Source organism: Littorina saxatilis, linkage group LG13 (assembly GCF_037325665.1).
Source record: "Littorina saxatilis isolate snail1 linkage group LG13, US_GU_Lsax_2.0, whole genome shotgun sequence".
Taxonomy (NCBI): Eukaryota; Metazoa; Mollusca; class Gastropoda; order Littorinimorpha; family Littorinidae; genus Littorina; species Littorina saxatilis.
Window position 1 is genome coordinate 39,126,346 of NC_090257.1, and position 14,031 is coordinate 39,140,376.

At 42.3% G+C, this 14,031-nt stretch overlaps 1 protein-coding gene across 1 annotated transcript; it reads left to right on the plus strand.

Moving 5' to 3' along the window:
- Positions 1-1,526: 1,526 nt before the first annotated feature.
- LOC138945692 (uncharacterized) lies at positions 1,527-12,104 on the plus strand. The gene is made up of 4 exons (XM_070317180.1): positions 1,527-1,600; positions 4,453-4,609; positions 5,152-5,223; positions 6,251-12,104. Exons 1-4 carry the CDS (start codon positions 1,530-1,532, stop codon positions 6,362-6,364), a joined length of 414 nt encoding a protein of 137 aa, XP_070173281.1. The 5' UTR covers positions 1,527-1,529; the 3' UTR covers positions 6,365-12,104.
- Positions 12,105-14,031: the final 1,927 nt, after the last annotated feature.

The window sequence follows — 14,031 nt, forward strand, 5'->3', positions numbered from 1 at the left end:
ATGTAAAATGTATGTGACCAAGTGGAGGGATGGTCTTATCCCATGTAAAAGGTATGTGACCAAGTGGAGGGATGGTCTTATCCCATGTAAAAGGTATGTGACCAAGTGGAGGGATGGTCTTATCCCATGTAAAAGGTATGTGACCAAGTGGAGGGATGGTCTTATCCCATGTAAAAGGTATGTGACCAAGTGGAGGGATGGTCTTATCCCATGTAAAATGTATGTGACCAAGTGGAGGGATGGTCTTATCCCATGTAAAAGGTATGTGACCAAGTGGAGGGATGGTCTTATCCCATGTAAAAGGTATGTGACCAAGTGGAGGGATGGTCTTATCCCATGTAAAAGGTATGTGACCAAGTGGAGGGATGGTCTTATCCCATGTAAAAGGTATGTGACCAAGTGGAGGGATGGTCTTATCCCATGTAAAAGGTATGTGACCAAGTGGAGGGATGGTCTTATCCCATGTAAAAGGTATGTGACCAAGTGGAGGGATGGTCTTATCCCATGTAAAAGGTATGTGACCAAGTGGAGGGATGGTCTTATCCCATGTAAAAGGTATGTGACCAAGTGGAGGGATGGTCTTATCCCATGTAAAAGGTATGTGACCAAGTGGAGGGATGGTCTTATCCCATGTAAAAGGTATGTGACCAAGTGGAGGGATGGTCTTATCCCATGTAAAAGGTATGTGACCAAGTGGAGGGATGGTCTTATCCCATGTAAAAGGTATGTGACCAAGTGGAGGGATGGTCTTATCCCATGTAAAAGGTATGTCACCAAGTGGAGGGATGGTCTTATCCCATGTAAAAGGTATGTGACCAAGTGGAGGGATGGTCTTATCCCATGTAAAAGGTATGTGACCAAGTGGAGGGATGGTCTTATCCCATGTAAAAGCCTGTGCTGTTCTTAGATAGTGAGAAGAACTGTTTTCAAGGGATGGACTTTGCCAGTAAACTTCAAAATTCGTTGACACTTTTTGGCTCACGTAAGTGTAGCCTATGCGATCGTAACTTTGTCTGTCTGTGCGTGCGTGCGTGCGTATGTGCGTGTGTATGTCTGTGGTAGAAACTCTAACATTTGAAGACGTCACATTACATTGACGTCACATTATGACGTAAGAGGGTTAGACGTCACGCGAAGGAAGTACTGAAAGTCTCGGTCATTATTATTTTGAGCGCGCCGAGACTAGTTGGCAGTCGTGTCCTTGTAAGTAGGCTACATGCAGACAGACAGATCTAGATCTAGTGTCTCTCTTTCTTGCACAGTTGCACCTATGCTCTTTCTGTGTGTGTGTGTGTGTGTGTGTGTGTGTGTGTGTGTGTGTGTGTGTGTGTGTGTGTGACAGAGTGATTGAGTTTGTGTTACTGTTTGTCGATTTCTTACGTGAGCCTTGATGGCTTCGCCTCTTGTTCCTGGCTATTTCAACACATTTGCGGAAGAGAATGAATGCGAGCATTAACACATTTGCGGAAGAGAATGAATGCGAACATTATCCCTGTAACATGAACTGTGTATGTGTGCAGGAGTCTGTGATGGCTCAGGTGTGTGGTGATGAGTTCCACGTCAACACCAAGGATCTTGTCAGACGCACCTTGACTTCAAAGTAAGTGTGCTCTTTAAAAACAGCATCTCTTTGAAAAGGTCTTACAGTGGTATCCTCAATGTCAGGACACCCGTGAGACCTGCCAAAAACATGATCCCTGCATTGCAGGTGTATTTTTATGACAGCTACCTTTTAGTTGATAGGCAAAGCAGCAAGAGAAAGTGTCCCCCTTTTGGGGGATTAGTTCTCTCATTTTGAGAGGCCTCACATCGCAGGTACCACCAGGCCTGAAAGTGGCGAGTATTTTACTAGCCATGACAAGTTCGGCGTAGAAATCTGTAAATGGCGAGTAGAAATGTTGATCTACTCACCAAAGGCGAGTCAAGTTGCTGAAACAAATGGTTGGTTTGGCGAGTAAAATTTGCTCTCTGGCTGGTAAATTATGAGAAGTACTAGCCAAAGGCGAGTGCCCCATTTTGTGGACTTTCAGCACTGACCACTGTATCTCTGGCGTATTAATTAGATGGTTACTTCTGCAGTCCAATGGTGTGTTTTGGTTCCATGCTTTGTCACTGTAAATTTGTCTTCTGCAGTCCAATGGTGTGTTTTGGTTCCATGCTTTGTCACTGTAAATTTGTCTTAGGCCAAAAAAAAAAATAGGTGTGGTTACGGTAACATAGCCAAAAAAAATAGGGTAGGTAGGTAGGCAATCACTTTTTTATTTTTTTTACTTTTTTTTCTAATGTGTACAAATTAAACCTACTTGACAGGGAAATAAGTGTGCGACACGGGCGCTTTCGCTTTCATTGCGTTTTTTGCACTCGGTTGTTTTTTTTTTTTTAACAAATGTAATAAAAAGTTATAGGATCGGCCCCTAAAAATAGGGTAGGTCGGGTTACCGTAACCACACCTATTTTTTTTTTAGGCCTTATACAGTATAATGGTGTGTTTTGGTTCCATGCTTTGTCACTGTAAATTTGTCTTATACAGTCCAATGGTGTGTTTTGGTTCCATGCTTTGTCACTGTAAATTTGTCTTATACAGTACAATAGACGCATTCCGAAAATAAGTGTGTGGGGTTTGTATGGGTTGTGAAGGATTGAATACCCTAGCTTTTAGGGGACAAACATTGCACGGGCCAATCACTACAGGGCCAATCACTAGCAAGGGTTGCGTCTGAAACACGTGGACAAGGAGCATGGTTCATTTATTTGTCCCCCAAAAGCAAGGGTGGGTATTCACTCTTTCACAGCCCATACAGACCCCACACAGTTATTTCCGCACATCGTCTCTTGATCCCTTGTTTAGTAAATTAGTGGGGAAAGCAGACCTGTTTACCAGTACGATTTGGGCGTATTTTGTACGCCAAATTATTATCGGTACGCAAATACGCGACACACGCACAAAATACGCATAAGAAAAAGTCTAGAATACGTTTTCCGGTGTTGGTGTGCTGATTACGGGATGGTACAACTGATACCGGTTTCGGTCGAAGGGAGATAACCAAGACAGCGAGTCTTCAGCTGTGGAAACCTTGTTCAGTTGTTGGCACGTGCGATCGTCTGGACAATCGTGGCAAAATGAAGCGGAAAAATTTGCCAGTTTCGGATGACTGTACCAAATCTAAACAGCAGAAGCAGCAGATTTTCTTGGAGAAATATAAGAAAGAGCCAGGAATTGTGGAGTCTACTATGGGAAAAAGTCATGCACACTGCAAGTATTGTAAATCAGATTTCTCCGTTGCCCATGCTGGGAAATATGACATCGAACGACACTGCAGTTCCAAATCTCACCTGGACAAGGTTGCTGCAAAGAAATCCGCTGAAAGCTATGAAGTTCATTCCCGCAAAGCAAATCCTGCCAGAAGAAAAGGCTGTAGTCCGTGCTGAAGCAATGTTTTCTGAGATGATTGTAAAAATGAACTTGCCACTGTCAACCGCAGATGTTATTTCACGAACTTCATCTTTTCATTATCAATCTGTTTGGTCATGGAAGACACTGGTTATAATGCTATAAACTGACAGGTAAATAAAATTGTTTTATCCCTGTTGTATTGGAAGGAGTTAAATTCTGAAGGTGTTCACAAGACATGCTATTCTTACACAAACACGTTTGCACCCACGCGTACATTTTCCCTAGCCCATATGGCTTTGCTTGCAAAGTACACCAACTTTTTGAAAAATACACTCAACTTTTTGGGAAAGTACTCTTGCCTCGGGTTTAGGGTAAACAGGTCAGGGAAAGAGTTGTCACTTTTCTCCGCGGGTTAGGGGGAAGAATTTACCCCTCCCTGGTCCCCCCGCGGGTTAGGGGGAAGGATTTACCCCTCCCTGGTCCCCCCGCGGGTTAGGGGGAAGGATTTACCCCTCCCTGGTCCCCCCGCGGGTTAGGGGGAAGAATTTACCCCTCCCTGGTCCCCCCGCGGGTTAGGGGGAAGGATTTACCCCTCCCTGGTCCCCCCGCGGGTTAGGGGGAAGGATTTACCCCTCCCTGGTCCCCCCGCGGGTTAGGGGGAAGAATTTACCCGATGCTCCCCAGCATGTCGTAAGAGGCGACTAACGGATTCTGTTTCTCCTTTTACCCTTGTTAAGTGTTTCTTGTATAGAATATAGTCAATGTTTGTAAAGATTTTAGTCAAGCAGTATGTAAGAAATGTTAAGTCCTTTGTACTGGAAACTTGCATTCTCCCAGTAAGGTCATATATTGGACTACGTTGCAAGCCCCTGGAGCAAATTTTTGATTAGTGCTTTTGTGAACAAGAAACAATTGACAAGTGGCTCTATCCCATCACTCCCCTTCCCTCCGTCGCGATATAACCTTGAACGATTGAAAACGGCGTTAAACACCAAATAAATAAAGAGAGATGAAGCTGACAGAATATTAACTTATTTTCAATATTTTGGTGGCAACAGGATCTCCAAGCGAGTGAGTCGAGCCTTCTCCATCAACCGGACGCCGGGCAAGTTAAAGCGGGCAGTGTCGCACGTCTTCAGTCCGTTCATGCGTGACCCGCAAGGGGGAGATTTGACCCACTCCAGGCGACTGGGGGCCAGCACCTTTGACTTGACGGTCAGTTTCTTGTTTTTTGCTTTGTTTTTTACCCCCAATTTCTGTTATTCCCTGCTTAGGCTTTTCCTCTCATTTCCTCCAGTTATGTCGTTTGGTGTGGGCAGGCGGCAAACTATGAAACTGGTCTCAAATCACCAACAACTTTGCAGTCATTTTGACAAACTCGTCAAACCTTTTGTCATAGTCAGGTCAAAGTTCGAGTGAACTTTTTTCTTTTGTCAATGATGAAACATTCCATAATTTTGGAAGATTAGACTTGGAGTACAGTGGGAAACCCCCCCCCCCCCCCCCTTTGAGGACCTCCGAAAATCGGAAAAAATCAGGTCTTAAAATGGTAAATTTACAGCTGTTATGAACAGAAAATGTGAGAAAACTGTCTTAAACGGGAGGGAGTCTTAAACAGGAGGGGGTCTTAAACGGGAGGGGGTCTTAAACTGAGGGTCTTAGAGAGGGGGGGGGGGGGGGGGGGTCCACTGTATTCTGTTGGAATGTGTGTACATGTTGATGATGTCACAGTGTAACACCTGTGCTTGTGATTACAGGAGGAGTCTCCCTCAGGGATGTCCCACTTTGAGGACAGCGACTGCATCAGTCTGGGAGCATACTCATTACAGGTGGGTACACAATACTGTCCATGTTAGCATGTGTGATTGCACGAAAACAAAACTCAGGATGCAGTTAGATTGATGTCTTGAAGCTATAGGGCAAAATTTAGCTTGGTAAAATGTATTTATTCTGGAAATATTTTATTTTTATTTTGTACGAAAATGTCTGGTTGGTATTGGTTGTTATGAACATTTTATACAGCTTTTGTGTCATTTTTGGCTCACGTAAGTGTAGCCTATGCGATCGTAACTTTGTCTGTCTGTGCGTGCGTGCGTGCGTGCGTCTGTGCGTGTGTATGTCTGTGGTAGAAACTCTAACATTTGAAGACGTCACATTACATTGACGTCACATTATGACGTAAGAGGGTTAGACGTCACGCGAAGGAAGTACTGACAGTCTCGGTCATTATTATTTTGAGCGCGCCGAGACTAGTTGGCAGTCGTGTCCTTGTAAGTAGGCTACATGCAGACAGACAGATCTAGATCTAGTGTCTCGCTTTCTTGCACAGTTTCACCTATGCTCTTTCTGTGTGTGTGTGCCGTGTGTGTGTGTGTGTGTGTGTGTGTGTGTGTGTGTGTGTGTGTGTGTGTGTGTGTGTGTGTGTGTGTGTGTGTGTGTGTGTGTGTGATTGAGTTTGTGTTACTGTTTGTCGATTTCTTACGTGAGCCTTGATGGCTTCGCCTCTTGTTGTTGCTACTATCCTGTATGCCTGGAAAGGTGTTACAGGAATAAACTTTAAACTTGTGTGCGCACTGCATGTGTGCAAGACCAACATCTTTCTTCTCTAATAACCAGTAATGAGGTAAGAGTCTTTCAAAGCTTTTAAAGCTTGGCTGAGAGTCGAGGAACAAAGACTGACCTTCAAGACAGACAGATACACTGTACATTCAGCGTTGAGACTTTATACCATACTGTCATCCTACCATCCTGAAGAAGGCATTTCGTCGCTGCCCAAATATTGATAAAGAAAGTAATCTGGTTACTGCAGTGTCCTCTTTTTGTTTAAAAATGTAAGACATATCTATACGATTGCAGGAGGAGAGCTCCCCAGTACATTTCATGACACCCAAATCGACCAAGACACCCAAGAGCAAAACCTCCAAGTGGGCCACGATAGGCCCCCAGTCGGCCAGCAAGTACTACAAGTGATGAGGCCGTGTGACTCCAGCAAGCATATCATGATGTGGGACACTGCAGACTCTCCGGTGATTAGCTTTGGACACAGAGAAAGGCACTACAGTGGTACCTGCCATGAAAGGACGCCCTTGGGACAAGTGTCCCTACATTGCAGGTGGCCTGACATGACAGGTACATTTTGGTCAAGATAGTAAACAAAGCGACAGCCAAAGGTGTACTTTTATGGGAGGTGTCCTCTCATCAAAGGGGCCTCGCATCGCCGGTACCGCTGTACTTCAGCGTGCGCGAAGACGCATTTGATTACTTTTGAACAACAGCAGAATATAATTATGGTGTGTTGACACTACCAGGAACTTTCACTTGCCAGCCGTTGACGTTGTGTCAGAGATGTACAGTCACATATCGAATCCTCTTTGAAAAGGACTTCCAGAACTTCAGCGTTGAGACTTCAAAGAAATTGTTCTCTTTACTGAAGAAGTCCCCTGAGTGATAATGCTAAACTCTGCCAAAACAAATATTGCACCCCTTTTCGTACCCAAACTAAAACATTCATTCCCATGTCATTTGAATGAATGTTTTAGTTGGGGTACAAAAATGGGTGCAATCATTTTTTGGCAGAGTTTATCTTGATAAGGCTCCAGCAAAATCTCGTGCTGCAGCATGTCGACAGTAAGATCCAATCAAGAAGCAGCCACAAGATCAGAACGGTACGAATCAAGAGAATGTTCCGCATATTGTGCCACAAACGGGCCATGGTTTGGACAGACTCACAAGTGATTTCTTCAAGTTGGGAAGTGAGACCTGGTGCACCCCTGCATTACCGTGACAGTTTGAAATGAAAGCAGTGTGGAGACAGGTAGTTTTTATCACCTGAAATCAGTTGTTAAATACGTGTACATATGTTGTGCGTAGCTGGTATGTATAGGTTTGGTTGTGATCAAATAAGTGGAGTTCTGATGATCAAGTTGTGATCATATAATTATATTTGGCATTGTTATAAGCCTCTGTCTTTCTCTCTCTCTGTCTGTCTCCGTCCCTCCCTCTCTCTCTCTCTCTCTCTCTCTCTCTCTCTCTCTCTCTCTGTCTGTCTCCGTCCCTCCCTCCCTCCCTCTCTCTCTCTCTCTCTCTCTTATGTAGTGTACAAACTTGGTTAGTGAACCTCACTTTGTAAGTGTCAGGTATACATGTATCAGGTATGTAAATGTTGTTTTAAAATTTGTATTTTCTCTTAGTTTTTCGCCTTAAAAAAAGAGCAATTTCAACAAACAAATTATTTTAAACGATCAAAATGGTAATGTGCCATAGGAGATGAACAAAATCTTCAGAGGGGAAGAAAGTAATCACAAATGTGTACTTACATCATGTTATTCTGTATTTATATCTAGGTAGCAATAGTCAAAGTTACAAATGTTCATGTCACTTTGTTCACCTGTGTCATTTTATAAGGCCAAAAAAAAAAAGGTCTGTTTACGGTAACATAGGCCCAAAAAATAGGGTCGGTAGGTCGGGATTATTTTTTTTATTTTTTTTCCCAAAAAACCATATTTTTACGTTATTTTGCACAAAAAAACCAAAAGAATTTTTTTTTTCCCCCCCCGAATGCCAAAAAAAAGTCTAGGGTCGCGCGAAAAAAATAGGGTCGGTCGGGTTACCGTAAACAGACCTATTTTTTTTTTTGGCCCAAGCACTTTTCAGTTTCTTAAACTTGGACTCAGTATCTTTCAAATTTTGTTCAAAGCAAAATGACTTTCGTGAAAATACCAGAAAAGAAATTATGAGCCCGTCAGTTTAACTGGTTTTGCTTACATGTGTCAAATCTTATCAAAGCAAAGCTATTGCTGTGTTATCTTACCTTATTTTGACTGGCTGCTTTGATGAAATGACATTTTTTGTCGTTGAATGAATCCTTGCCATTTACTGATTTAGGCAATACCGATTTATGAAGCACCTAGCGCGATGAGTGGAAAGTTTGGGACAACTTTGTTGATACTTGCACTGTTTGTCATGTGGCACATACCAATCACAGACCTTCCAACATTTTCTGCAATTTTGGTGTAGGATTCACTTTAAGAAGCCACTGCAACCACACAAAAAAAGAAGAAGAAAAAAGGAATAATCTGTTGAAAAATAAAATCAGGTGTGATTTTGTGAAACCAGTGTTCTTCAGCTCCCCTGAGTTAGCACTGAGATACATTCAACATGGTCGCCTTTATGATATGGGTGAATTATTTATATCAAGTTGAGTGGACAGAAACATGAAAAGGGCTCTATTTGTGCAATGGTACAACTACATGTACTGGAAGGTGCAGTGGTGGATTGCAAAGAAATCAAGTTTTTATGAAAAATAAGATTGGTGTCTAACAATAAAAGCAGATGCTGACAAGTGTTCAGGCCAAAAAAAAATAGGTCTGTTTACGGTAACATAGGCCAAAAAAATAGGTCTGTTTACGGTAACATAGGCCAAAAAAATAGGTCTGTTTACGGTAACATAGGCCCAAAAAATAGGGTCGGTAGGTCGGGATTTTTTTTTTAATTTTTTTTTTCTCCAAAAAACCATATTTTTACGTTATTTTGCCAAAAAAACAAGATTTATTTTATTTTTTTTTTTTCCCAATGCCAAAAAAAAGTCTAGGGTCGCGCGAAAAAACTAGGGTCGGTCGGGTTACCGTAAACAGACCTTTTTTTTTGTTGGCCTTATACTATTTACACAAGTTATATACCCCATGTTTGCCTCTCATACAGTGATACACACAAGGCAATGTATGAATTAGGGATGCTGGTGCATGATATTGTAAGCCTGTTTTTCATTTCCCGTATTCCTTACCTTGTTATTTGTTCATAATCTGTCTTTCGTCAAACACAAAATGTTACCATGTGTTTAAAACTGATGTTATTTTGTGAGTTTCTGTTTAATACTTTCTACCCCACCTATGTTGACCAAGTTTTTTTTAGCCGAGACCAGCTGTGCTGCAGCAGGTCACTCAGAATTGTAGTAACTGTGTAGAAACTGTATCAACACGCTGGAATGCAGGCGTTAAATGGACGTTACAGGAAGCGACTGAAGCTAACAGTCTTGGCGGATTAATCCGTACCTGGTCAGATACAGCCATATGAGTGGGTACGGATATATCCGTACCTGGGAGACAATGAGTTAATCCAAGTGAAACAAGCTTAAAGGTGAGAGGAAGAAACGAGTTAATTTGGCATTATAACAATCACCCCAAATGTGATTTTGATGTTAAAAATATGTATGCAAGAGGGAGCAATTGAGACTGTAGCTGTGGACTTCTTTGGACTAGATTTTGTGGCATAGAAATTAAGTTCCATTTCAAACCGAAATGCACATATGATATTAAACACTTGTTCATGTACTTTCTGTTCAAAATGGTGCTTGTTTCAAATTTTGATTACTTTCGTGTCAGTTTGTTTAGCTTGTGAGTTTTGGGTTGAAGATTTCAGAAGCGTTTATTGATTGGTTTGTGTACAAATCATCTAGATAGTATCAGGGATGGGAACCCTCTGGCGATTTTAAGATGTTGTAGCTAAGATTTTAGATGATGAAAGTTTCTCAGATGATGAGAAAAGATTGTTTAAATACTGATTTAATTTAACATACTGTACCTTACTATTCCCTAACCCTGGATCACACCAAAAGAATTTCAAATATTTTGCCAAAGGCTTCGTTACGGTAACTATAAGTTAGCCAAGACTATTTCTTGGCATACTATCAACTTCCATTATGCGCAGAGCAATTTTTTTTATTTTTAACTTGGGTTTCTAAGTGAATCGCATACAAGTTGACTGCATCAAATAGCCAAGCTTTTGGTGAGATCACCCTTTTTCTATTCATCCTTTCACAACTTCAACTTTTCAGTTATGCATTCAGCTAGCACTCCATACCAGGACAAGAAGAAAAGCTAGAAGTCTGGTGAAACATTGAGGTAGATGTTGTAGGTGCATGTTTCAGACTTTCACTTTCAGCTTTCAAAGCAAAGTTACAGAAAAGGGTGTTTCCAAGGGAGTTCAGAGAAATGTGTCTGCATCATCCTTATTTACAGATGGTTGTAGATGGTGTCGTTCCCATGTCTGGTACAGTGGAACCCCCCTTTTAAGACCCCCAAAATCTGAGAAAATCAGGTCTTAAAAAGGAGGGAGTCTTAAAATGGGGGTACGTTTACACAGGTTCTGAACACAAAGTCTGAGAAAGCAGGGTCTTAAAGGGAGGGAGTCTTAAATTGGGGGGTCTTAAACAAGGGCGTTCCACTGTACTTGGTACGCGTGTGCATGAAGCAGGGATGAAATGGTTGGCAGGGGGAGGAGATGGGGGTGAGTGTTCACTGAACACTGTGTGTGTGTCTGCCTGTGTTTGTGTGTCCTTGCATGTGTGATTGTGTATCCTTTGTGTATGTGTGGCCTTGTATGTGTGATTGTGTGTGTTTGTGTGGCCTTGTATGTGTGTTTGTGTATCCTTTGTGTTTGTGTGGCCTTGTATGTGTGTTTGTGTATCCTTTGTGTTTGTGTGGCCTTGTATGTGTGTTTGTGTATCCTTGTGTGTGTGTGTCCTTGTATGTGTGATTGTGTATCCTTGTGTGTGTGTGTCCTGGTGTGTTTGCAGGACATTGTTATTGTGGTTTGTTTTTTTGTAGCAACAAGTTTACCTGAACGTTTTGTTCTTATTTTAAATATGTACTTAATTACCAGATATTTGCATAATTGCTTATTTGTATGAAACTTCATATCAGAAGCTGAAATGTGAAATGTAGATATTGCACAGTCTGTCCTATTGGCATTATTTCCTATGTCCGTTTCACATCTTATACTTTTATTTTGTTCCAACAACAGGATCTGGTTGAATGTAATATTTACTTTCACGTAATAGTTATTGTATGATTCATGCTTTGATTTTGACACCCGACTACTGATGTGACATGTGTGTTTGTTGGTTCAATTCAAAGCCTGAAATACAAAATGAGGTTGAAAACTTGTGTTTCTATCATTGAGGAGCGAAAACCTTTGTAAAGAAACACTTGGTATTTTGATTAATTTAAGTCATGAAATGCTGCTGCTGAGTTTGGATACATTTATTATCTAACCTACTGCTTAAGAGAAAGGTATGTAATTGATTTGTTTAAACTCAAAGGATGTTCTGAACTTTTGAATCTGATTTCGAAAATTGTTGCAATTTCCTTTTCACTGCATCCAGTTGTTGTCAGTTCCATCAAAAATATGTTGCCACATTAAATGAATCCTCGGCCAATCCAGGACGTTGTAGCATTGTTTTATTTTTGTTTGTTGCATTTTAAGTTTGAAACTCAAGTTTTGATGAAAGAATTGATAAATATTTATTTCTTTATTTCTTTATTTTTATTTTACTTCTTTTCCGTTTCTGACCAATTCGCATAAGAGGTCAAGCAAAAGGTAAGGCTTAGGGCAGAGTTGAATATGCACCTTCAGCAATTATTTGGCGTGCTACTTTTATAGATATGCATATGCTCATTATACATTCACCGGTAGGAGCTGAGCTGTTACAGTTTATCGAAGTGCATATGCCACTGGCCCCCACATCAGACAGGAAACTTTAACATAAACTTAATTTTTTTCCGCCGGGAAGAAGTAGAGCCGAATACCCGGGGACGCCGGCTTTGCCAGCGCACCGTACGAAGGAAGGGAGATAAACGCGCAAAACACTGGAGAAGATAAGGAAGAGTAATACCCTGCTTCGCCGGGATGAAAGCGTTGTGGACAGTGACCTTCTAAAAATAGTAACGGGAATATGGATTGAGCGTTACCTTCTAAAAATAGTAACGGGAATATGGATTGACGCCACACGAAGGAAGGGAGATAAACGCAAAACACTGGAGAAGATAAGGAAGAGTTACTGGGAATGGATCTGGGAAGATGAACAGAAAAACCAAAATCGGTTCAGCGCTGCGAGCACATGTTGAAAATTCTCATCGACCAGGTTGTGTCCGGGGTCTACCTGAATATGCCCACCAAATTTGAAGCAGATCCATCGAGAACTTCGGCCGTGCATCGCGAACACACACACACACACAGACAGACACAAGTCGTATATATATATAGATAGATAGATGATACTTGATAGAAAACTAAGCTGTAGTTTAAACAATTACAAACTAGGAAGTGCAGATTTTGACAAGCAAAAGCAGAAAAGTCCATCTTGTGTCACTGGACCCTGTGGTACCCAGAACCCTACTCTTTCTTTTTTTTTTTAGTAAGACTGGGGATTTCAGAATGTGCAATGTGCAGACACATACATAATGAATCTATTTTCCCTTCATCTCTTCACCAAGCTCAAATCTGCTGAATTCATTCTCTCTCTCTCTCTCTCTCTCTCTCTCTCTCTCTCTCTCTCTCTCTCTCTCTCTCTCTCTCTCTCTCTCTCTCTCTCTCTCTCTCTCTCTCCCTCTGCAAATCTCTCTCTCTCTCTCTCTCTCTCTCTCCCTCTGCAAATCTCTCTCTCTCTCTTTCTCTCCCTCTGCAAATCTCTCTCTCTCTCTCTCTCTCTCCCTCTGCAAATCTCTCTCTCTCTCTCTCTCTCTCTCCCTCTGCAAATCTCTCTCTCTCTCTCCCTCTGCAAATCTCTCTCTCTCTCTCTCTCTCTCCCTCTGCAAATCTCTCTCTCTCTCTCTCTCTCCCTCTGCAAATCTCTCTCTCTCTCTCTCTCTCTCTCTCTCTCTTTCTCTCCCTCTGCAAATCTCTCTCTCTCTCTCTCTCTCTCCCTCTGCAAATCTCTCTCTCTCTCTCTCTCTCTCTATCTCTCTCTCTCTCCCCCTCTGCAAATCTCTCTCTCTCTCCCTCTGCAAATCTCTCTCTCTCTCTCTCTCTCTCTCTCTCTCTCTCTCTCTCTCTCCCTCTGCAAATCTCTCTCTCTCTCTCCCTCTGCAAATATCTCTCTCTCTCTCTCTCTTTCTCTCCCTCTGCAAATCTCTCTCTCTCTCTCTCTCTCTCTCCCTCTGCAAATCTCTCTCTCTCTCTCTCTCTCTCTCTCTCTCTCTCTCTCCCTCTGCAAATCTCTCTCTCTCTCTCTCTCTCCCTCTGCAAATCTCTCTCTCTCTCTCTCTCTCTCCCTCTGCAAATCTCTCTCTCTCTCTCTCTCTCTCCCTCTGCAAATCTCTCTCTCTCTCTCTCTCTCTCTCTTCCTCTGCAAATCTCTCTCCCTCTGCAAATCTCTCTCTCTCTCTCTCTCTCTCTCTCTCTCTCTCTCTCTCTCTCTCTCTCTCTCTCTCTCTCTCTCTCTCTCTCTCTCTCTCTAGGTCTCTCTGCAAATCTCTATCCCATTCTCCTGCTCTCCCATTCTGTTTTGCTCCTTTCTGTTTCACGTATTTCTTGATTCTCTTCCTTGTCTACAAAGATATGAGACAATGGACCATCACACACCCCCCCCCCCCCCCCCTCTTTCGGTCTATCTCTGCCCGCCCCCCCCCCCCCCCCCCCTCATTCTCTCTCTCCAAATCTCAATCCCATTCTCTTGCTCTCTCATTCTACTATGCTCCTTTTTTTATCACGTAAATATAAAGTTTCTCTTGTCTTGATTCTCTTCCTGGTCGAAAAGGCTATGAGATAATAGACTCTCTCTCTCTCTCTCTCTCTCTCTCTCTCTCTCTCTCTCTGTCTCTCTCTCTCTCTCTCTGTCTCTGTCTCTCTCTCTCTCTCTC

What these genes read in the sequence shown, in the direction of transcription:
- LOC138945692 (XM_070317180.1), top strand. Translation starts at nt 1,530, where the DNA reads ATGGCTCAGGTGTGTGGTGATGAGTTCCACGTCAACACCAAGGATCTT. An exon ending in AGACGCACCTTGACTTCAAA is followed by an intron (nt 1,601 to 4,452) that starts GTAAGTGTGCTC and finishes TGGTGGCAACAG; the next exon opens with GATCTCCAAGCGAGTGAGTC. An exon ending in TGGGAGCATACTCATTACAG is followed by an intron (nt 5,224 to 6,250) that starts GTGGGTACACAA and finishes ATACGATTGCAG; the next exon opens with GAGGAGAGCTCCCCAGTACA.